We start from the raw sequence: 26,224 nt of genomic DNA, 5'->3' as shown, positions 1-26,224 counted from the left end.
ATGGGCGGTCGGAAAATCGAGAGTACACCTTATGAGAAGGATTTAGGAGTCATAGTGGACTCAAAGCTATCACCTTCCCAACAGTGTTCAGAAGCCATTAAGAAGGCTAACAGAATGTTAGGTTATATAGCACGATGTGTGGAGTACAAGTCCAAGGAGGTTATGCTCAACCTTTATAATGCACTGGTGAGGCCTCATCTTGAGTACTGTGTGCAGTTTTGGTCTCCAGACTACAAAAAGGACATAGCAGCACTAGAAAAGGTCCAGAGAAGAGCAACTAGGCTGATTACAGGACTACAGGGGTTGAATTATGAGGAAAGATTAAAAGAGCTGAGCCTTTACAGTTTAAGCAAAAGAAGATTAAGAGGTGACATGATTGAAGTGTTTAAAATTCTGAAGGGAATTAGTACAGTGGATCGAGACTTGTATTTTAAAATGAGTTCATCAAGAACACAGGGACACAGTTGGAAACTTGTTAAGGGTAAATTTCGCACAAACATCAGGAAGTTTTTCTTTACACAAAGAACGATAGACACTTGGAATAAGCTACCAAGTAGTGTGGTAGACACTGAGACGTTAGGGACTTTCAAAACTCGACTTGATGTTTTCTTGGAGGAAACAAGTGGATAGGACTGGCGAGCTTTGTTGGGCTGAATGGCCTGTTCTCGTCTAGATTGTTCTAATGTTCTAATATGCAAAAAGATTTGAAGCATGTCAAATCTGTTGTCGCTACAGAAGCATAACAAGACACTACGTTAGTAAAATGAGACCACTGAGTTGTTGTAATTTAGTTTGTTGTTTACAGAGATGGTACTATGTTGAAGAATATGGTACATTAGTCTGTTGTAAATGCAGGAGTCTAGAGATGCACGCTGTTACTGTTGAATCAGCTGAAGCCAAACTACAGTGTTGACAAAATTTGTTAACCCTGAGGAGTTTTGTGGGTTGAATGATTTGTTCCAAATATGTGGCTAGATCTTCATTACTAATAGATAAAGACAGTCTGATTAAACAAATTGTTCATTCTCCCACCTTTACTGAATATATTGTTTAAATATGAAAGCTCAGGGATGGAAATAGTGTGCAAGCCCCAACAAAAGAAACTAATTTGAAAGAAGATAATTGGAGTCAGCGAGATAACAACGTGTGTGTCTGTGGTGTTCTGCCCCATTAAAAAAATCATTTCTAAGAGGCACACATATTTTTTTTCACTGTACTTTGTTTTTTATTATTAAACTCTTAAAAATGAAATAAAACTCAAACTCAGAAAATTTTAAAGACAAAGCCATTATGCACAAAAAAACTCTAGTTGGGGTAAATGTTGGATAATTGACGTGTATTACCTTTAACGTTGGTTGTGACCGGATATCAGCTTCACAAGAAACTGGGTAACGGTTCTTTTATTTCTGTAGTAATGCGCAGAGCTATTGTATCCCAGTGTGTCTGTAAACTGAATTTTAGAGAAATGGAATGGTGTTATAGTGATGAACTTGGTTACTAGAGGGATTGATTTTTACATTTGCAACACATAGCCTTGTTTGATGTGCTTCCTGCCCTGTGCACATTGAAGACATTTCCTTTGGGTCTGGACATGGACATGATATCTAGTGCAACCCTTAGCAATTGGATTTTTGACTTCCGAACTGGCAGATGCCATCATTTGCAAACTGATTGCATCTTCAACACAGGCACCTTATACGCAAGTGTGCCAAGCTTGTTGCTCTACTCCTTATTTGCCTATTGCAGTCTAGCCAAAACTAGCTCCGACTTCATCACTAAATCTCCAGATGAGGCCACTTAATCAGCAAAAATGATAAGATAGCTTGCAGAGAGGAGATATGGCTTTTGACATAGTGGTGCCATGACAATAATCTCTCCCAAGGCACTTGTCATAGATTCAGGAAGCACATCACAGACCACAAACCCATCAGAAGAAGTGATGCTGTCAGTCTGCAAACCCTAATTGCCAAGGGTTGTACTAAGTGCAATGTCCAGGAGTTTCGTGAGCATTTTCATGGTATACCTGTGTTAAATACTGAGCTGTAGTTTAGAAAGTGTACTCATACATAGCAGTTTTTATTATCCATATGTCCTATGTGATGGTGTGGGTCAGCTCCTTACTACTGGTTACATCCTGGGAGCCTCTTGAACCCGCTACTACCAATTAACTTACCCGATAACGTATGCAACTAGCAATGTGGAGCCAGCATGTATCATCACATCCCAGGATGGCATGAAGATTAAGAGGTACAGAATTCTCTGTGGACCAGTTGAGGCAATATGAAAACTGGAGTTGGTACAAACAATTGGAAATGTTCTGTTCAATTTTTTCCAATATTGGTCTTTCAAAAATGATCAAATAACAATGAAAGTGAGTGCCCCAGGCCTAAAAGTCATGGAGACAGTCCACTTTTGTTTTATTTGGCACAGGAGTAAATGTTGGAGATTACAGATCATTGAAAATGTTCTAGAAGACTATTTTAAAGTAAGGAGAAGGGGAGCAGAGAACTTTGGACAGCCCAGGTTTAATAGTAAATTATGTAATAATATTAATGAATACGTTTAGAAATAAAAACCTGATAAGAAAATAACGTATAGTCATATTGAAATTTCATCTTATCAGTAAGGAATCATTGGAAATGGCAATAGTTTAAACATTATTTGCTTAAAATCTAAGTTTTAAACAATATGTGAACAGAATTACACACTTTAAGTATAAGATTGTAGTAATATCCCCTGTAAACCTGTATTGAAATATAGCTGCTTGGGAAAACAGATACATGGGTTATGGTAATTAAAAAAAAACTAGATAAATGCAAGAGATGACAATATACACAACATCAATGTAAATTGTCTTTATATATTCTGTAATTGTATTTATAGACACTGTGCCATCAAGAAATACCTATAGAGATTCAGTGCACCTTAACATAGGTTCTGAACGTTCCTGGACTGGTGTTGGTAGGTGCAAAACCATTTGTGAAAAGTGTTTTCATTTGATTCTTCTCATGAATCTACTGTCTAATAAAACACTAAGGTCTTTGTGTCCAGTCCTCCTAAACAGTCTGGCTTTAGTGTGATTGGTCAGTTTGGGTTTGGTGACAAAATGAAAAAGGAAGTGCGAGTATGAGATGCACGTGGAGGAGTAAAACCATATGAGCCACACAGAGAGAGTTGCCTTCAAAGACCGCAAATATAAAAACAGGAGGTGAGAAAAGTACATTGCAAATAATGAAAGAGTATGAGATGTAGGCTTTACAGGAACATGATCAAGAGCCATTCACACACATGCAAATACAGGGGAAATGCGCTGAAGGTTCATGTAGGGCAAAAGAGAGCAAACGTTTTTTAATTACAGTGTTCTATTACTTGTCTGTGACAGCTACTATGGCATGTGTTCAATACATGCACATGTTTGTCTTTTGGAAAACATTTTGATTAGTTCAAAGTTGCTAAATAAGGAAAATATGAGATATCGAAAACTTTACAGTCATGTAGCAAAATATTGTGGTCGTAAGTATCCAAAATTGAACCTAAATATACAGGTTTTACTAATATGCAGAAGCAAAGAAATCAGTAGTAGATTAGCCACATGATATTAGCTACACTCAAGTTTTAAAAAAGCTTTTCACACAGTACACTATTTCGGACTAATCTTTAACGTACATGCATTACAAATTCAATATTGGTGGTTACAAGCTTGCTGTAAATACAGAGGTCAAAGGGTGATTGTGTGAGAATCTTTTTTCATCATTGTTTGGTTCATTCCCGTTCTTAATTTATGTAAATAGTGTGAATAGTAGGGGGTACCACTGAGCCCCCAAACTCCAGACACACACAACCCAACACAACTCCAACTGCAAATGTAAGGGTTTTTAATCCAGACAGCTCAATACAATTGTACTTACAACTAATATACAGCCTTTTAAGTTCTCTCTCGTCTCCTCCAAGAGTGTAGCCCACTGCCTACCAACTCTGACTCAACCCAAATAAGGCAGCAGGGTTTCTTTAAAGCGCGACCCAGGGATTGCTTCCAGTCTTTTATCCCAGTAATCTGGAGCACTTCTGGGTCATGTGGGAACCAGGGAATTCCTTGCCCAACAGTGCCCTCTGACAGAACCCAAAGACCATGACAAGGTTGAGTTTCCGGACTCCATTTCCCATGTAACCCTGCGGGTGTCATAATTGGGTTTAGCCCTAAGGAACAATGCAAACTGGGAGAATAACCTGCTCCTGGTGAGTCCACTTTCCATTCCACTGTCCTTCAAGTATGAAGTCTTTCTTTATCCCGGCTAGGATGCCTGTCCTTCCTCCAGGGCACCCACAATAATTTAGACAAAAGTCTTACTAAAGTGTGATTTAAATTTGTAGATGCCGTTAAATTAACTGGGTTCGCCGACATTCTAGATTTGGCAAAGTCACTATACCCAGACCCAGTCAGTATTCAGGTTTAGACATGCAGGGAGCGCTCACAGTAGTTCTTAGTCACTCTTCTGTGTATTCCTCAGGCAGTTTCTAGTTAAATGTAGAAATATTTATTGAGCAGGTAACTTTGAACAACAAGCTTGAAGCCAGCTGTGCTGATGCCACATGATGAATTTTCTAGCCAGGAGCAGAACAAAGGAAGCAGTTTGACTTTACTTAATAAGTTTGATCTAAGGAGTAATGATATCCAGGATACATCTGTGGCTAAAACCAGCCAGACAGCTAATTACAATATGTGGCTTGCCTTCTGTTGTTTTTCACAATTTTACATTACGCTCCCATATCTTTGGTCTTCTGTCAGTAGTTATGGTTCACTGGGTCAGTTATTCATCTGCAGTGTTTCCATCAAAGTGACAGCAAAAAAGGTAATTTTGTTCCACCCCATAATATTCTGCACTAGTTCCCTGTATGTTATATCAAGGTTGTCATTATAAGCGTTTTGTTCAGTAATTAAGCATAAGATACAACTCACTTAACATTATAGCAACAGGACATTATCTTAAGTGCTAGTATGATGCTCCTGCCTTAAGACTAAAGTATCATAAGACAATAACTGGCTGATTCTAGATGCTACTGAAAGGCAAAATTAATGTAAATAAAAATAAAGTTTTACATACAAATTTTTTTAAGCTTTATTATTATATTTTACAACTTCTTTATCCAGGCTGACTTAAAAGAAAGGATATGTTATGAGTGTTTAGATATTTTTTAAAATCAGAACACAGGCAGGTTCAGTGACATGTTTAGGGTCATATAATAGATGCTTTCCCACTACAGGAAGTTTTTTTTGGAAACCAGGGTCTTTTAAGAAACTCAGTAACTTTTGTGAGATTCCCTCCAAAGGAACTTGGGCCATTTGTAGTTCCTTAGTAGTTTTTTTTATCTCCTTCTGCATGATATGTACTTTTCATTCAACCAGGAACTATTAGTGGGTGGGGCTTAGGCGATGAGTTGTACGATTTGGTTGAGAACAAGCACTGTTGCCATATTACAAATCTGTTAGTAGTTTGGACTTTAGAGAGTTATCGGTGAAGATAGAGTGCTGTACTTCCCACTGCATTATTCCATATATCCGCTTCCCTAATGTCCTGTGCCATGCACTGCATCAAAGCAATAATCTCCCCTGTGAAGTCACGATCACTTTGAAGCAATAAGGTGGAGAGGTACCCCATGAACTCCCAAACCCCCAGCATTACTCTTCTTTGCACATCACGTATTTTGCATAAAGGTTGCACTTCTTGTTGTGTGATGGAGACACAATGCACAAAAGCAGTCAGAGACCACAAATGACCCAGGGTCTGCATAGTTGGTTCCTGAAAACAAAGTTGTAGATTTTTTTTGAAGAAGCAATCGATATAGTTGACACAAACAAAGTATGCGACATAATTTACCTTGACTTCCAAAAAGCATTTGATACAGTCCTACACCAAACATTAAATATGAAACTAGAAGCTGTAAGCATCAGAAGTAACCTATAAATCTGGATCTCTAGTTGTTTAACTGGTAGGAGACAAAGAGTACAGATAAGAAGAGAAAGCTCTACATGGAGCAAAGTCATCAGTGGAGTTCCTCAGGGGTCTGCTCTTGGACCATTATTTTTTTTTGGTTTACATTAATGACATTGACATTGATTCAGGTATAGTTAGTAAATTTGTCAAATTCTCTGATGACACTAAAATTGGAGGGATGACAGACACTGAGGAGGCAGCAAAAAGAATTTAAAAAGGCCTGGACAACCTGCACAACTGGGCTAACACCTGAACAATGTAGTTTAATGTAGAAAAGTGCAAAGTGCTACACATGGGCAAAAGGAACATCAGTTATAAATACAAGATGGGAAACACTGTCATACAGGAAGCAGCCGCTGTAAAGGATTTAGGGGTATATGTTGACGCAACATTTTCATTGACTAAGCAATGTACAGAAACAATTAAAAAGGCAGATAAAATCTTACATTATATCATAAAAACTGCTGAATTTAAGTCTAGGGACATTATGCTTAAACTATATAAGACCACATCTGGAGTATTGTGTGCAGTTCTGCTCATAATGGTATAGAAAGATCTAGCAACACTTGAAGCTGTGCAGAGGAGAGCAACCAAATGCATCCCAGTTCTTAAGAACAAGTCCTACTCTGAGAGACTCAGAGAATTAAACCTGTTTAGTCTTAAGCAGATGAGCCTATGTGAGGACTTAATCCAAGTATTAAAAATCCTCAAAGACATTGATAAAATAGATCCAGCATCATTCTTTTGTCTTAAGGGTGAATCACTTACTCAAGGACATTGGTGGAAATGCATTTAGGACTGAAGCCAGAAAGCGCTTCTTTACGCAAGGAGTTGTGGGATTCTGGAACAAACGACCAAGACATGGAGTTGAAGCAGAAACCTTGAAAACCTTTTAAGAGGAATCTGGATGAGATATTGGGACAGCTAAGCTATTAGCTAAACAAATGGGTTTGATGGACTGAATGGTCTCCTCTCGTTTGTCAAATGTCGTATGTTCTTATGTTCTGTTGTAAGAAGAGCCTAATGTTTCAGAAATGGGGACTGATCCAGTAACTTTGTGATTAAGGACTTTTGCCTTTCCCACTTGAACACACTGCCTACACATATAGTTTATACAGTGAGTTTTGGAACTAGAAGGTACATCTTGTGAAAAACACTGTCCACTGCAAAACTATTTGCAGATGTATTTAAAAAGGCTAAATGATTATATAGCACCTGAGTCAGGTGATTTTATGCCTAAACTGAAATGTGTTTTGAGTCCACATCTGGAATACTGAGCTGAGTGCTGGTGTCTTTTTATAACAAAGACATGGCAGCTGAGTAGCGGTCTCAGCAGTTCATTGAAATGGGAAATATAGAAGAGCCTCTCAGAGGTTATAACACAAAGCTCTGGGGAAATGCCCCAACTGTTTTTAGCAAGCCATTTTTGATAATTCAGGGCTTTTTTTTTTAACATTTAAGCTGTTGACTAATTCCATCTGCCTCAGAGTGAAATAAAATGAGTCACTGGGAATTTTTAATGTACTTAGCAGCATGAATGTGTGAGTGCACTGTGGTGGTACAGCTGTGGTGGTCCTTTTTTGCCTTGTGAATATAAATTCCTGCTGAGTGGATATGTTTCCAATTATTCTAACACCTGAATAATTGTGGTTTTCAGTGGAAGCTGTAGAGTCATGGACAATGAGTAGTCGGCAGGGGCAGAGTGTGTAATATAAGGCCAAGCCTTATGGGAGGAAGAAAAAACAGTGGAAAAATATGGCGCTGAACCATTAATAAAGTGAATCGTTATGCTGATATCTTTTCATCAGTATCTTTTAGTGCAGGATAAAACAAGAAGAATAATTGTATGGCACTTTTCACTGTTTTTATATTTAAACTGCTTTTTTATCAGTAGCCAATTGTGAGTTGTTTACTTCGTGACCATTTTCTATATGCACAGAAGCGATCAAGTCCTGGTTTAGATCTTTCCATTCTAATTCTTACATTTTGCCCACACAGGTGCTGTCAAAATGGGAGTTCAAGGCTGTCTTAGCATCACAAAATACTTTCTGTTCCTGTTCAACCTTCTGTGTTTTGTAAGTATAGCATCTCAATCCATCTACTCCATTACTCCTTCTCAAAGTTGGCAGTTTCTGTATGCTTGGCTCTGAGGTAATAGCAGAAGCAGAGCCGCTCACCCCAGAAATAAGAGATTTGTTTTTCTAACTCAGGGGTCCCAAACCACAGTGCTGGAGGACCACTACAGCTGTAGCTCTTCATTCAAAGCCATTTTTAAATAAAACCAAGTTCTTGCTTAATAATAGTAAAACTTAGCATTTATTTTTATGGCTTCCTATTGCTGACATTCTGCCATGTCAGATATTTATCACATTGTAGATTTTCCTTTTGTGAGAAAATTATCCCATTGCTTTGTGGGCAGGAGTAGATTTTTACTTCTCTGTTCTTTCATTTCTCTCCCATTTATTAAAACAGATACATTATGTTAAACATAAGTGGCACCAGGTTAGCTGGAGACCGGTTCCTTTGTCTTTTGAATTTCATTGTTAATTATAGAGTTATGGTTGTCACACTTGCAGAGTACAGTGAAATTCTTATCTGCATGTGCTACTCACCGTGCAACATCAACATTTTGATTAGCAACATTAACCACTTTACCTCAAAACTTCTGTTGTCTTTACCTTAAATAACCATCTTTGTGGCAGGTTACAAAAATAGGAAACAATTTGAAACAAAGGCAGTTGTTTAAAACTAAAACCAGCAATTAAGGGTTGTAAATCTTGACAAGTGATTGAACTAAAATAAAGCTCAAAAAAGGATGTTGCTTTAGCTGCAATAAATGGCTTCTAATTAAGAAACTACCTGGAGTAAAAGCTGACCATAACTGTAGCTGTCTGGGGTAAACTGATGACCCCAGCCTAGCTATTTGCTTACTATCTCTGACGAAAAAGCCCCCTAAAGAGACAGGTCTGATACCAACAAGGCAGCTGAGCCAGTAACAGGAAAAACACCTTTCAGTGCCTCGATTTACCTCCTACATTGAGAACGCATATGCTGTTTCATTTCCGCGCTTTCCTTTTCTTTCACAGCCATTATTGGCTTATCTTGTAATGGACACCAATTGCTATTGATATCCTCTTGACTCTTGAAATTTAATTGATGCTTTTGTTTTTTTGTTTTAAATAAAGGTTTTCTAAATTTCCTTCTGTCTGTATGTCTGTTCGTTTTTTTGTTTCTGTCAATCTTTAATCAGAACCTCTGTGCTGGTATGAGTCTCTGTTCTTTCTTTTAAAACACCTTCTGAACAGTTTTTTTGTTATGTATTGCTACCTGAAGAATTTCTTTAGTAAAAGGTTTGTTTCTCTCTTCCCCTCTCCATTTTGTCTCTTTAGGGCAGTTTTCACACTTAGACATACCCAAAATCAAACTATGAACTGGGTAACAGACAGCAAGAAAAACATAAGTTAGAAAGAGTGAATATTCTTATCTCTAGTAAAACACCATTTCAAAAAAGCTTATAATTCCTATACTTATCCTTTTCAAGCAGCCAGCTCATTTGCACACATGCTATAAACTACAAGGCTACCACCAGCTTACATTACAATATGTAGAATTTTTTTAATTGTGGATAATCACCAGAAGACAGAGATAAAACAGAGATAAGGAACAAGTAACTTTTTTGATACAATGTTAACATTTGCACATGTACCTTTGTTTCTGTGGATCCACATGTCTGTAGAGCCTTATCACATAATGATGGCTTTATTTCAAATCCATTGTGGTGGTGTATAGAGCCAAAATTGTGTCCCTGTCCAAATACTCATGGATAAACAAACAAATTATAAAAGGGAAGACCCCAGAAAAGAATTAAACATAAATTACTATTAACTATTCTTTAGTCTTTAATGATAAAGGTCAGAGTCCAGTGCTTTAGTCAGATGTCCAAGGAGCCTGGAGGAAAGCAAAAAAACTCCAGCTGATCAGATGCTGCAAAAAATAAACCTCTACGAGTTATAAAGCCAAAAGACTGCCCAGAGCTTTCTGGGCATTCTAATATACATACATGTGATAAAGCTACTCATTGTTACAATGCACCATCCTAGGAGATTTCATACAGCAGGTCTCATCAGTAATGGGTGTGCAAATCTCTTCCAAAATCATAGATGGCTGCAGAGTATTCTGATCAGATGACGGTGGCACAGGACACCAGCACAGGAAACTGGAAAGAGAAAACAGAAAAAAACTAGTAGCTGGAGACTATTGCACAAAATTCTGTGTATGATATTGCAGTACACATTACAACCAGCACCCATCCATCCATTTTCTAACCCGCTGAATCCGAATACAGGGTCACGGGGGTCTGCTGGAGCCAATCCCAGCCAACACAGGGCACAAGGCAGGAACCAATCCTGGGCAGGGTGCCAACCCACCGCAGGACACACACAAACACACCCAGCACACACTAGGGCCAATTTAGAATCGCCAATCCACCTAACCTGCATGTCTTTGGATTGTGGGAGGAAACCAGAGCGCCTGGAGGAAACCCACGCAGACACGGGGAGAACATGCAAACTCCACGCAGGGAGGACCCAGGAAGCGAACCCGGGTCTCCTAACTGCGAGGCAGCAGCGCTACCACTGCGCCACCATGCCGCCCACAACCAGCACAAAAAAGAAATTATTCATAGGACAAATAAAGAAGAGGGTGTTTACAAGTGTTTTAAAAATCTGAGAAATATTAACCTGTCTTATCTCTTTCTATCAATTCAGCATTCCACAATTTGGTGCATATGAAGAAAACGCTGATTAACCAGTTCTTTTTATGCTTTGCTCTCTGAATAACAGGCAAACCACTGCTGGAGGATGTAAGATTATGATTAGGCATATAGGGGAACAGACACTCCGAAATACGAGGAGCAAGATTATTGAGAGCCTTTTATACAATCAAAAGTATTTTAAAATCAGTTTTAAAGGACAGGGGAAACCAGTGGAATAATAATCAGAGTCAGTTACCCTAGCCAGAATATCTCGGTAATGTAAGAGGAAAATCAATGCTCCCAGAAGAAAAAACATTTAGATATAGGGAGGATGTGTGAACTCCATAGAGCCAACCACCAGCCGCTTAATTTAAACCCAAAATGCTGTATCTGTGAGGCAACAACACTAACTAATGTCATGTCTGTTTGTATGTGAATGTGTGTATCTGTGTGCGAAAGTGTATAGGCACTTTCATACATCCACCACAATCACAAAAATTTCACATTTCAATATGTCATAAGTCACATGATAGCTATGTACAGTGTAAATCAGGCAGATCTTGCATAGGTTACAATTTCATTGAGTGTTGGAATGGGCAAAACAATTGACTTTTAATATGGCATAAGACTAGGTATTAGGCATGTTGGTTGTATCTCCCAAAAAGCTATTGTGATGGGCCTTTCATGCACACCAATTCCAAGGGTTTTCCAAGAATTCTGCAAAAAGCGAGAAATATCCAGTGATACTTGATTGTGTGAACAAAAACAGCATGTGGAACCAAGTGGTTAAAGGAGAATGGCAAGAATCATACAATTAAAAAGATGGACCAAACTGCATCCAAATTCAACATGGATGGGTAGAATGTCATCTCAGAATGCACCCTTTGTGATAATTGGGCAGATATAGGCCTGCACCTTCAAAATAATTATTTTGAAAAATTATTTAATAGGGAAAATAGTCAAAAATAAACCAAAATCTCAAAATCATTATGAAGCTACAAAAGAAACACAATCCAATACTAATAAAACAAAATCTGGAAAAATAAGGAATCCAAAATCGAAAAACAAGAGCATCCATCCATCCATCCATTTTTTAAATCTTCTTACCCAGAGCAGAGTCATGGAAAAGCTGGAGTATATTTGAAAAGCAAATAAACCAAAAAGGAAATAATTAAATGAGTATGTAAAGAGAGGCGGTGGAACAACACAAGCAGGAGATAATGCCTCAGCAATAGACTACAACTTTTCAGGCCTTTGTATAAGCAGAGGGCAGTCCCCACAGTTGCAGCATCAGATGACACTTAACCTTTGAGCACAGCATATAAAAGACAAGGAACATTATTATTTGGCGACTTACAACATTTGAGATAAAATTGGTTACATTTCTTTCTTTTTCCATTTGGAGCAAACGGAGGTGAAGTGACTTGTAATGATCACAGAGAGTCAGTAACAGGGTTTAAATCAACAACATAGCCTTAACCACTATGCCACACTGCCTAACATAACTAACAGAATAAACATACCATACATACCAATAACACAATAATTCAAAAACCAAGCACATTATATAAAAATAATGAATGATAAGACATAACATAAACATTTTTTAAAAATCAGACATGAGCATCAAGACATCAATTTTCTTCATTTTAAGACACTCTACTGTTGCTCCAGCAGTGTGCTTTGTGCCATTGCCCTATTGAAAGACAAATTTCCTCCTCAGTTTAAGCTTTCTAAGAGAACAGAGCAGATTTTCTTCCAGGACCTTTCTGTGCTGTACAGAATTCATCTTCCTAACAGTCCTGACCAGATTGAAGTCCCTGCTGCTAAAATGCTGCCACCCAATACATTTTATATTGAGGATGGTGTCATCCAGCTGATATGCAGTTTTAGATTAACATCACACACATTGCTTAGAGTTCAGGTCATAAAGTTCTGCTTTAGTTTCATCAGACCACAAGACTTTCTGTCACATCTTTTACAGTATTTTCTATATGATGTTTTGCATATTCTTTATTGGTAAGACCGTATTTACTTTCTGCCAGGGCTACTTCTTTGCCACTTTTCTATAAATGCCCTTTTTGTGCAGTGCACAAAAATTGTACAGAATATCCTCTCCACCTACAGTAAAAATTGCCATCACAGTAGCCTCTCTGACAAGCTCCATTCTTGTACAGTGACTACGCTTTAACAGGAGCTGTTTGACCCAGGCAGTGTACTGTACCAGTAGTTTTGTTTTTTTTTCACTTCATATGATGGACTTCACTGAGCTCTGAGTTCTGTTCAGTGTCTTTGAGATAGTCTTTCACAATTTCCCAAATCTGTGCTTCTCTGTAATCAAATCCCTGGCCTTTTTGAATACTCTTTTGTCTTTTTTTTTAATTTGCTTTTTGGAAAATCTGTTCCAGACTGCTGGACCTCAGCAAAAGGGGCGGGGCATTTATCCTCATAAATAACTTGAGAACAGGTGAGCCACCCATTTCCTGTTGGTAAGGTAATATGCTAGCCTTGTAATTACAAAGGGTAGAAATACTTTATAAATCTCACGATTTTGATTTTTCCAATTTTGAAAAAGTTTGAAAGGTTTTCAGTTTGGTTCTTTTGATTTGGCATGGTGTACACTGTTTTGTATATCAAATGGAATAAGTCTTACGTTAACATATAATTTTGTTAAAGCAATTCAAATAAAAGGACATCTAGGGAGTGTCAATAAATCACAAGAACAACAAAAAAAGATCTGGGGTAGCCACCCTGCATACTTGAAAATTATAGAGGAAATGAAGCAACATAGCGTCTTTTCAGACCAAACTCAACACAGAACTGAACTGCGGTAGACAAAATGGTGTTTGTATATAGTCAGAGGAGAAAGTGATGTCAGGAGAGCCGGGAGCCCTGAAAGTGAGGTTGTTAGGCAGGACTTCCTTCTGATGGTCTGCAGAGGAGAAAAGAGAGACAGCGTTATCTGACAGTGCCAACCCCAGGTCTGGCGGATAATCACACTTAATTTGTAATTGTGAGAGGATTTACATGTAAATACTGTATTAAACAAATAAACTTTCAGGGTAAGCACAGCACTAAGCAAAATTTACAAATGTTGGCTTCCACCGTCATGGGGTAGTTCTAACCATGCAGATTCTACAGTCATGTTGGGCCTAAAATATACTTCTGAAGATCTTCAAAAAAGTCAGTTTGATTATGGATACAAAACTGTTGCTAATTCAGCTGTGCAACTAAAATCATTGTCCCAGCACAGTGTCAAATTATCCCCCCACTTAAAAGTAAATGCTAAATAAACCCAAAATGACATCAAGAAATTTCTATACCTATGTCTTCTTGGCCTAAAGTCAATGTTTGTGAACCTGTTTAAAAAAAAAAGCAAAGAGTTCTTAGAAACTAGCCAAGCAGATTCAAGTACTTACTAAGAGGAACAATGATGCTTGTGTCAAGTTTGCTTATGAGCAGCTGGATGATCTTTAAGCCTTCCCTGAGAATGTTTCAGACATACAGGTTATTGCATTTCATGGGTGGGATTATATTTTAATCTAACACTGCATTTTGTGATAGTAAGGCTTTCATTGGCTAAATATTATTAGTTGTTGGACTGCACATGGTGCGATACATTCTGCACAGGAGATGCTTAACTGTAGTCCTGGTGAGCAGCAATGGCTATGGGTTTTTACTATAACTACTGTTTTATTTGGAGGCTGCTTATTGTAATTTTTTTTAACTTTTACTTTAGTTTAGTAATATTCTGCTAACGTCTTAGTAAACACAATAACCTCTGTGCCTCCAAGTTGGAATTGGCAGGCAGAAGGTCCTGAACTAAACATTCACTAGCAAAGCAATAAAAGTATTATACAAAGCCACTAAGCATGCAAAAAATGGGTTAAGGACAGAAAATCCAACAAGTCATGAAAACGTCTAACACTGTTGGAAGTCTGGATATCAGGACTTAACAGCCAGTATAAAAATAAATCAAGGCAGTCCGATGGAGGTCTGCAGCTTTCCTTTAACACTGCCTTCACTAGTGGATTGCAGATTTGGTATGAGAGATTGACGGAAGCTGTGCTTGCAGCTCATCTGTTCAGCCTTTTTACCTGACAAAAGTAGTGTATGAAAGTTAAAGTATGAGCCCACAGAAGGGGCCGTAAGTAAGTCTGAACAGAAAAGATGAACAGGGCAAAGAATATCCCATATGAATAAAATGTACTGTTGGTTTCACGGATGAGTATTGTGTGCATGTTAATGGAACTTTTAAGTCAATGAAAGAGATGAATGAGGCAACTTCTCGGAAAGGAAGGAACCGTTAAGTGAAATCTGCTTTTGCTTCCTTCTGCCAAGTCCACAGAGAGGCCTCTAGTTGCTTTTCACTTTGACTTGAAATGACTCACACAAAACTTTTTCTGCTGCCTCCTGCTGCTTTATTTTATGGAAACTGAATAACTCTCAGTACTGCCCTGCTTCATTTTTTTCTTATACTGTATTTCTTTGATTTAATTTGAGATGTTTTTTGCAGTCAGTGCATATGTTTTCTGGTTAATATACTGTAAGTGGTTCACTTATTGGACTATTAAATATGCCATGTGTCTGTATGACATTTAAGCTGGCTTGAACTTGCTTGTAAAAATGGTCACCTTTGCTGTAATTATTTATTGTTTTTATTCATTTAATAAAAACAATAAATAATGACAGTAAAGGTGGCCATTTTTGACATCATTGAAAGGATTACTCCATGCAAAAATGGGAAATTTATAATTTCATGTTTTCATGCGAAAGAGAAAGAAATAAGTTTATTACTTAACAGAACTGAATAGTGACCAGTGCTGCACAATGGCTCAATGTGAAAAACATCCATGGATAAAAGAAAAAAAATTCAGGTTACTTGTGATGCAAAATCCACATGTCTGTTATCCAGTCACAGGCTCAAAACATGCAAAACAAATGCTTTTTTGTACAAAAAAAAGTTATTAAATATGTACTTCTGGAATTATCAAAACAGGAAACCCAAGAAAGTCACACAGAAGTGACTTTTTAAATTGAAGACAGGACTCTTGACCTATTAATGAGGTGTGGAGGTGGGTCTTCAAGTCAGAAAGTCAGTCATTTTCTAACCCACTTTGTCCTGAACAGGGTCATGGGATTGCTGTAGCCTATCCCAGTCAACACAGGGTACAAGGCAGGAATAAACGCTGAACAGGGCGCCAGATTATCGCAAGGCACACACACACACACACACACACACACACACAGTAGAGCCAGTTTAGTATCACCAGTCCATCTAATCTGCATGTCTTTGGACTGTGGGAGGAAACCCACTCAAACACGGGGAGAACATACAAACTCTATGCAGGGAGGACTCAAGGTTCAAATCCAGGTCTCCTTACTGCAAGACAGCAGCGATACCACTGTGCCACTGTGCCAGCCCAGTCAGAAACTCAATGTTTTTGTTTTTCTTTTTTTTAAATCATTTGCCTTTGTAATGAACTGGTGACCGTTGTTAAATGATAAAATTCTTTCACTAAATTCTGCATGAAAACATTAAGATCAGTATTTTTATTGGTCACTATTACAAAGTGCATTGGGTAAGTAACATATAAAAAATGGAATTTTTGGGTGGAGTATTCCTCAAACCCATTTTGTACATGTTCTGTAAATAGGCTTATGTTAGAAATTAATTTTGCCTGATGAATAATTAATCTGCGAATCAAAGATTATATTGTCAATTATTTTACTAATCGATATATTTTTGTGCCTTACACAGCAACCTTCACAGAACATACTGTACTGAATCTACTATTTAATATTAAAACACTAAGTTATGTATGTAGAGTCACTCAGAGCAACATGATTGGTCAGTGTGGCTTTGATGTGGCATTAGTGATATGATGAATAAGGAAGTGTGAGTGTGAGACGCAGAAGGATTAAAGGCACATGCTGAGAGTGTCACCTTCAAGGACAGAAAGTATAAAACTGTACAGGAGAAAAGCACTTCAAATGACACAATCTCAGAAACAGCCATTATGGGAAAACCCTTGAGAGGGGGGACAGTGGTAAAGAGACGTTCACCCATGCAAATATAGAGGAAAGGTACCGAAGGTACACTTAGGGCAAGAGATAGCACATCTCTCTATTATAAAACAAAATCTTGGAAGGCTTGGAAGGAGACGATACATGATCTTCTCGGAAGACAACTTGACGTCCCGCGGGAGACACTTTAACGTCATGTGAGACAAGGCAGAGACATAAAAGGACAATTGCTGTACAGGCTTTTAAATGATCGACGTGCATCGCGACAAGCAGAACACGCAGCTCGGCAGCAGGAGCTGATCAGACCGCATTTCTTCAGTGTGCGTTCAGCCCACACCCCCATTTTGACAACGGCAGTGGCAGAGATGCGAAGTGGCTGGAGCGTAGCACGCCCGAGGGGGGATGGGGGGATGGGAGGGGTTAGGTGAGCGAAGCAAGCAGGGGGCAAAGCCCCCTAGTATTTGTAATTATTCTATTACCTGTCTTTGACAGGTTCTGTGGCTAATATATGATAAATTGCAAGGAACCACACTTTGAATAATCTAGTACTTTTAGGCAACTATAAAGGTGTAGGCTTAATTAATGCAGCATATTTAAAGAAAGCTAAGAATAAACTGCACAATTCAAAGATATGATATACTGTACATCAGCGTTTCTCAACCTTTAAGTATTTGCAACCTGGATTTTCATAACAGTTTTAATCGCGCCACCCTAACGTTTTTTTGAAAGGAGCTCACTAATACCAATTTGTTTTTTTTTCATATATCATAGATACATATTTTATTATACCTACTTAACTTTTATCGACATTTATCTAACTCTATATTTATCTTTCTAGTATCAGAATGTAGTTTAAGTTAATTTGTTTTGGTTTCAATAGATGTATTTTTCATATTTTTGATTCTTGTTTTCCTTTTTTCACATCTTCGCACCCCCCTTTTTGTTACTTTGCGCCCCCCTAGGGGGGCCCGCCCCACAGTTTCAGAACCACTGATATACATAATTTACCATAAAAGAAAATGCAAAAATTAACATGTCACAAAACTACACAATGTAATTTGGCCATGGTTATTTTTTTCTTTTAGTAGCCTTTTTTCATTGTCAAATTTCTGGGCACATACCACTAACAAAAATGGAATTCTTATACAATTACAGTATAAGGTAAATTTTTATAATATACAGTATGTCAGAAGTTCCTTTTCAAAAGGTAGTATAGACCTGCATTTGTTTTTATGGAAGACAATACTTGATTCAGTTACAACTTAGCATGGCTCATAATCTCCATGAGAGCTGAAAAGAATACAAATGTATACAGTATATACTAATGGAAAAAAGAAACGCCATATGAACCTCAGAAAATACTGTTGTGTGATGTTATCCAATTGTTGCTGAAGAGTCTGACGAAGTTAATGCCCATTGGCAGCCTAGAAGGTCACGTATGCAAATGCTGCAGTCCTGGACAACCTAAAGGATATTTTTTTTACTTGTGGTTTATTTATTTTTCTATCTGCTTTTACACAAATTTTTATGACCCATTTCTCAAGTTTCTTTCATATTACCTGCACACTTTTAGTAATTTTGAAGTTGCCTTTTCAACATTGTGATTAACCTAATCTAAAATAATTAGTTGCATTTCATCAGCGGTCTAGTACACTTTTGATTTCATGTTGTACAACATTAAACCCATTCAAGCAACAAGTAAAAACAACATCCAGTCAGCTTTGTCACTTTCGTGATGTCATGGACTGAACATCATTCAGTAACCAGGGCATAACGACAGCCTTATTAAAGGGTTCCATCTATGGCGTAGATTTCTGGGACATTTATTAAACAATTAATGAGTTAAAAAACTACTAGAGATAAAACTAGTGTAATTCTTGGCTTGACTCTGCTTATTTTCTGACACTTGTAGAAATGCAGCCTTGTATTTGCATGCTATTTCCCTCAGTCTTTGTTTTGTTCCTCTTTACAGTGCTTGTATTTCCATTTAAGTAAAGAAATCTTGATTGCATACTTAAAATTTGTTTTTATATTCATATACAAGCTATAAAGCATTTTACACAGGAGACAGAGCTGGAGGTGGCAATGTTAAAAATGCAAAGATTTGCATTGCTTGTGACGAGGATGGATAGGAGTAGGAATGAGTACATTAGAGGGTCAGCTCAGGTTGGACGGTTTGGAGACAAAGTCAGAGAGGCAAGATTGCATTGGTTTGGACATGTGAAGTGGAGAAGTGATGGGTGTGTTGGGAAAAGGATGTTAAAGATAGAGCTGCCAGGCAAGAGGAAAGGAAGAAGGCCTAAGAGAAGGTTTATGGATGTGATAAGAGAGGAAATGCAGGTGATGGGTGTAACAGGGCAAGAGAAAGAGGGCAGGAAGATATGGAAAAAGATGATCTGCTGTGGCAACCCCTAATGGGAGCAGCCAAAAGAAGAAGAAAAAGATATATGCTATAAAGCATGATATACAGTATGTTGTGGTTGTTTTACTCTTTCTTGCTCTGGAGATTTATGTCCTAATAACAGTGTGTAACTGTCACTATTAATCTCCTTCTGTTCTTTCCACACATAAGATTTATCATTCTATTTTACAGATGTAGTGGATAGAAAATCAATTAATTATTAAAATCCTTTGTACACAAATGTGCAAAAATAATCTTATTCATTAAAATATTGATACAGCTGTACCACTTTCAACTTGCCAGTGGCCCTCGCCATTTTTTACAGGGGAAAGATAGCTATTTCCATTTACAGAAAAACGCTAAGGAACTCCCCCACCCCATCTGCTACATGCAGAATGAAAACTGCATGGCATTTGTCAACATTAATTGTAAAATAAGCCAGGACTCATTTAGTATTGCTTTTTTTTGTTTCCTGGCAATTATTTTCTTTGATACACCTTATGTGAAATCTTTGACATTTTCCTAAATGTCTGAGTGTGTCATGGTTGGAAGTTCTTGTTTGAGGCAACAGAATGCTAAAGATTTATTCAATACCCATAAATTACTGAGATTGTACTGGCTAAACATGCCATGTCAATCCAGAATGACAAACTAAGAGGATGGCATGCCCAAATGGCTGCTGGTAATGCTAAGAAATGTTTTTAATTGCCTTCTTTTAACTCTTGGTGTGCATGGAGCAACATTGAGAAATTACAAGAACACCAAATAAATTAGAGAAAAGTAGGTCAAGTTCTCCCCTACCAAGAAAAACTGCATGTACAGTATCTGGTGTTTCTGAAGGTGGAGGTACAGCCCAGCCACATAAATAGAGGCAAGAACCACTTTGTGTGGGTCCTTGTATATTATTCAGGTGCTGAGAAAATGGCTGGGTACTCCTACATTGCTAGTCATGGAAAATCATGCAGCTGTTGTCCTACATTTTGAACACAGAAACATGAGATCAGTGTCACCATCGAAGATCATCTTTATATTGAGAAATAGAAATTCTTTCCTACAGAGTGGGCATGCTCATTAAGAAATGGTTTAACTTATTGGCAGTTACACTACATTGTCCTTCTCTTATGAACAAAACCTTGAGGTACTTCACTTCCTCCACTTGATAAAACTACTCAACCCTTGCCTGCTAGGAAAAGGTTTGGAGGGGCAAACTTTAATCTTACCTTCATCACCTACAACTGCAAACCATTCAAGTGTGCATAACAATAATTTTTAGGCATGTTTGCATATAATGCGATTAGCACCTACAGCAATTGTCATGTCTGTTGGTCTGTCCATCAATAGGAAACAACTCGGCTCCCTGCGGTCCGATTTTGTTGAAATTTGGCATGCTTATAAACCAAGGACATTTAACAGCATTGTTCAGTTTTTGTTGGCATGAATCAACTAAAGTGCACTGTGCAAAGGTCTGAAATTTCTAAATTTCCCATGAAAACAAGCAGACATTTCAAGTATTGCTGCAGTGAGCTTCCTGCATAGAATATGGAGGACAGCAATACTGGTAGACCTTGGAGAAGAATTGCTGCTTCTCTGCATTACATAGAATCAACCAAGGTCTCTTAAGTATGAACTTAGGATGCCCCCAGTGTGGCTTCCAAGGTAGTGTTCAAGGTATGGCAAAAAGAAAGAAGGTCCAGATGACTGATTCGGTCTTTAACCTGGCCTGGGAGTATCTAGTAATTCCTCAGGTGGAGTTGGAAGAAATTGCTTGGGATAGGGTGGCCTAGTCTCCGTATCACAGCATGTTGCCAGCATGACTCCTCAGTATGATAAGTGGAGAATGAAATAAAGTTGCTTTGCACTCCAAGGAAATCAGTGGACCTAAACCATGCTAGGAAAATGCATCTTACATCATTGCAGGGCCACAACAACCCTAAGAAATGGAAAGTAATTACTCAAGCTTTTAGTTGTTTTCTGTTTCTGCCACAAAAGGTAAAGGATGACCTATCTTAGTGCATAACTATTCTTTACTGTCCAATGTACTTCTGCTTATGTTCCTTTTATTAATTTTGCTGCAAAAACATATTTTGGCTATACTAAGAGGTTAACAACTACAACATGACCACAATATCTCTTAGTTTAAACTTCTAAACAGACATCATTTGGATGATATTTTTTTGTTCCTATCTTAAGCTAACATTTGAATTCAAATGATCCATAGTTTTTTTTTTCTGCTTTCCTTTTGTCTTATGTTGTGCAGGATCATTACAGGCAAGGAGTTTTTCTCTCTTTCCTTTTGCTGATGTAATCTTTCTTTTTCACACTTAACCTTTCACACTTCCTTTCTGAAATTGAATAGGTTAAGCAGTCTTCATCACTCAAGCTCCCTCCACACATGCCCCATAGTAAATGAGATTTCTTGTTCAAGCTGGGACAGCCAGCACAATGAGTAGCCAGGTCTGCCCAATATTTTTATACATGACCTGAAGCATGAATGGATGCTAACTGATCAAATATTACAGTGGTATATACACATACAAAAAAGCCTCAATTCCAAACATCTACAGTATATATATAATTCACTAAGGCAAGACTCCCATGGAAAGGCAAGACACCCATGGAAAGCTCGCAGGAAGGGGCGTGGATTCACTAAGCCGCCGACAAGTAAGATGCCCATGGCGCACACAGGAAGGAGCCACGCCCACCAACTCTAAGACCATTGGATACGACAACAACTCGCAGAACCACACCCACCAACTCAGACGCGATGACGCAGGAAAAACTGTGTCATTTATGTTCGTCTGTCGTAGAGTCCACATGCACCTCTGAGCCACGTTGACTGTTCATTGAGGCATGTTTGTCACGGATGTAAATCGCTGTATAGTAGCGTGTAAAACAGTTTCCGAGGGGTTTCCCATGGTCTTACAGTTGCTCTTGCGACCGGGCACATGACCAAGCAGTGTGTATGCTTCGAGTGTGAGGGTGGACGCGACAGGACCATCTAGGAAAAATTGTGTCACGGATGTGAAACGCTTTATGCAGTGTGTAAAACAGTTTGTTTGTCGCAGATATGAATCGCTGTATGCGGCGTGTAGAACAGTTTGTGAGGGGTGTCCCATGGTCTTACAGTTGGTGGGCGGGTCTCTGTTGGTTGCTCTTGCGAGCGGGCACATGACCAGTCAGTGTGTATGCTTCGAGAGCGTGGGTGGCCGCGACAGCACCACCTAAGAAGAATTATATTTGTCGTGGATGTGATTCGCTGTATGCGGTGTGTAAAACAAGTTTGTCGCGAATGTGAATCACTATATGCAGCGTGCAAAATGCTGTATTGTATGTTGCCCTCTCCAGAGTTACATCTTTTCATTCACCTACAGTCGTATCCTCAAAACCAACCCCATTTGGACAACTGTGTCTTTCAGGAAGTGTTCACCCATCAATACATAATTATGTGGCGTATGCTATGCCGCGGGTTGGCTAGTATACATTAAAAGCTACTCTATGACTTCTTATTAAAACTACTTGTCCTCTTAAATGATAATCACACACTTCTTGAGTATTACAGTACTCAAACCACACACTCAAACCATTGTTAGTTACTCTCAATGTGATAATGTAATTTGAAAATGGAGAGAAGAATGCAGGATAGGAAATTATACAGTACCTCATGTGAACAGTTCTGGTATGAAACTTTATCTCCTTGTTGTGGACAGACATAATTATGAGTATCATGTTTCAAAATGGTCAGTCAGTCTAGTAATGCAGTATGTTTATCAAACAGAAAGAGAGACACAGGTATGTGTCACATAATCACATTCACATTCAATAAAAGATCTTTTATAAAATGAAGGATTTGTTCATCAATTGTTTGCACATTTTGTATGTATCTTATGTCACTTGGTGATTGTGCTTGCTGGTTATTCAAGTCATAGTTAAAATCCATCATAAAAAAGCATGCAATCATTTTCATTAGCCGTTAAACAAATTGTTTTGGTTTTTTTTTCAAAGGCTTGAGGGAAGAATCCAGTATCATTCTATGTGTTAATCTACTTTTACAACCCTCTGTTTATAAATTACCTCTTGGTCTTTGACAAATTTCAGAATGGTTTGTGGGTGATTTTAATCCACTGCTTGTAAAATTCTATCAATGCATTTTAAAACACTGCTCAGTTGATCATTCTGATTTTCTGCAAGTTTTCTGGACCACCATCCAATCATTTGAAGAAGCCATACATCAGGTTTCTAACATGCAAACAACCACCTCATGTATCAAAGGGCACACAGATACACATTACATCACATCAAAATTACAGCATCCAGATAGGCTAACATGTAGGTGTTTGGGATTTAGTAGGAAAACCAATTTTTGTGGAGAAAATCAATTCAGATATGGGGAGGATGTTCAAAGTCCACATTCACTTTGGGCCAGGAATCAAACTCATGTTCCTTAAACTTTCAGGCATTATTGCCACCAATAAAAATCATTTTAAGTATCCTTTATTTTACGCAGTATAATTGTACATGTCCATAGAATTCTCCAGAAAATCAGTAATATTTATCAAACCCTTATAAAATCGTAGCTGCAATTGGACGTGTCTCCCCCCACCATTGTGTGCCTCTCACAAAGCTGCACCTGAATGTGTTCTGTCACCTGTCAGCTCAGTGTTAGCATGTTATCAGTTAACACACAGCAGCTTTCTTTACCGCACTATCTATACTTGCATTTCCTGTTGCCTCGAAAAGAATTTGTTTCCAGATATCCTCTTTGACTTTTAGAGAACGCTACTTGAGTTGATGGCATGATAATATTTTTGCTTATTTTTCATGCACATGATGCTTGGTTCTTTCAGCAGTTTGTTAACAAATTTTAAATTGTGCAACACCTACAAAAATGAACCTTATAATTTATTTTTTTCTTAATCACCAGAGGTTTCTCATTATGTTACAAACATGGTTTACTGTAAATAATTATGTTACAATTATTATTATTATAAATGATTATGTTACAAACTTTGTTTCCTCTAATTGTTTATTCCTACAGGAATGAAAGTTTTCAATGTATATCTGAAAAATCATTGGTCCCTTTTATTTATTTAAAGTCTTTGTCTTTTGTCAATGTTTTGTTGACCTTTTCTTATCATTTTTGCCATGTCATTCTCAAATGTAGACATTATATGTTGTGTGAAAGTATTCAAGCTTTTTTACCTGTTATGTTTTTTTTCACATTTCTAACAATCCATCTATTTTTGTATCCAGGGTAGGGCAGTTGGGGTTATATCACCAGTTATTGGGCACAAGGCAGTAACAACACCTGTACAGAGCACCAGTTCATGTCACACACACACACATACACACTTGTGCAAATTTAACAATTCCAATTCACCTAATCTGCAAGCCCTTGAATTGTGGAAAGAAACCCATACAGGCGTGGGGAGAACATGCAAACTCTACACAGGGTGCAAACAGAATGGGAACCCCAGCATCCTTATTGCAAGGCAGCAGCATTGCCACTGTGCCACGCTCTGTTCATGTTTGATAAAACAAATTGATTAACTGTAGTTTTCTTAATTCATTATGATATTGGAATATACTCCAGTGCCTTAAACCAACCACTGTCTCAGGAAGCACCCACCATTTTAACTGGATACCTCTTGCAGATGACATAGTTTTATACATTTTCCACATGCAGCACTTTCAATATGTTTTTGTAATTTCTTCTGGCTGTTTGGTGTTCATATTTTGCAGTGGTTTATTATGTGGCTTTTCAGCTGCCAAAATGATTTGTTTTTATTTATTTATTTTTTTCAGAATTGAAGCCGTCTTTATCCTTTTTTTTATTTTGTTAATGAAATGTATTGAGGTTGTCTACTTGCTGTGACAGCTAGATTTTCATTGTGATGTATTTATAATACTAGTGAATGCTAAAGCAAAGAGTAACATGAGTTTAATTGTATTCTGTCCGCTCTTTCCAGTCTATATGTATGGTGACATATAAAATTAATATGTCTTCATCTTTCTTTATCTTTTTATATATACACTGAAACACACATATTACATATATGAAAATATATATTGTAGGTTGACAGAGTCTCTAGTATGCATGTCCAGAAAGTCTAGAAAGAGCCCAAATGTCAAAATACAGGACATCTAGAGCTGGTGACAAGATTGTTGTGCTGAGCATATCGGACTAGAAATGGCCTAGCTTTTTAGCTAGTCTACAAAGCCTATAAAGATTGGATGTACATACAGTGTACACAAGAAAAAACAAAGAAATGCAGCTATATACTTAAAGATAATCTCATGTCATCTTCTGAAACCACTTTTATGTGGGATTTTTGTGATTATTTAAAGATAATATACACTTTCTGAACATGTTATTAGGAACATTATACTAATACAGGGTATGGCCTCCTTATGCTCCTAACACTCCCTCTGTTCTTCATGGCATGTATTCCAAACAATGCTTGAAAAATTCTTTTAAGATTCTAGTTCATGTTGACATGATTTTGTTCTGTGGGTCTGAGAATGCCTTTGAAGATCACTGAATTAAATTTTATGTTCATGAAACAAGTGTAATCCACTACGAGCTTTGACATTTTATGCATTCTGAGATGCTTTTCTGCCCACAACAGTTGTACAATATTTATGTGAGTTACCGTCAACTCAAACCAGTCTAATCATTTTCCTTTATCCTCTCTCATCAACGAGGCATTTACATCTATAGAACTGACACTCTGTAGATGTTTTTTTGTTTTTCACACCATTCTGAGCAAACTTTAGAGACTGTTGTGTATGCAAATCCCAGGGGATCAGCAGTTTCAGTAATGCTTAAACCAACCAGTCTGACACCAACACTCATGCCATGGCTGAAACAGCATTATGATGTTTGATGTTAACATAAATGAAGCTCCAGACCTGTATTTACACTGTAGTATGCATTATACTGCTTCCAGATGATTGGCTGATTATATTAGCAAGGATAAACAGATGTACAGATATTTCTAATAATTTCTCAGTGTGTGAAATAAATAAACTATATAGCTAAGGATAAATACA

At 37.8% G+C, this 26,224-nt stretch overlaps 1 protein-coding gene across 3 annotated transcripts in view; it reads left to right on the top strand.

The window, feature by feature from the left end:
- The window catches only part of LOC120542269 (CD82 antigen-like), a 90,348-nt gene that overhangs the window by 42,342 nt on the left and 21,782 nt on the right, over window positions 1-26,224 (top strand). For all 3 annotated transcript variants that reach the window (XM_039774592.1, XM_039774593.1, XM_039774591.1), the window contains exon 2: window positions 7,992-8,068. In XM_039774592.1, the coding sequence (XP_039630526.1) occupies window positions 8,003-8,068 (66 nt within the window). In that variant the 5' untranslated portion in view covers window positions 7,992-8,002. The remainder of the gene's footprint in view (window positions 1-7,991; window positions 8,069-26,224) is intronic.

This window comes from Polypterus senegalus, chromosome 13, assembly GCF_016835505.1.
Source record: "Polypterus senegalus isolate Bchr_013 chromosome 13, ASM1683550v1, whole genome shotgun sequence".
Taxonomy (NCBI): Eukaryota; Metazoa; Chordata; class Cladistia; order Polypteriformes; family Polypteridae; genus Polypterus; species Polypterus senegalus.
Note: the sequence above shows the minus strand (reverse complement) of the source record. Positions and strands in the feature narration are given on the sequence as shown.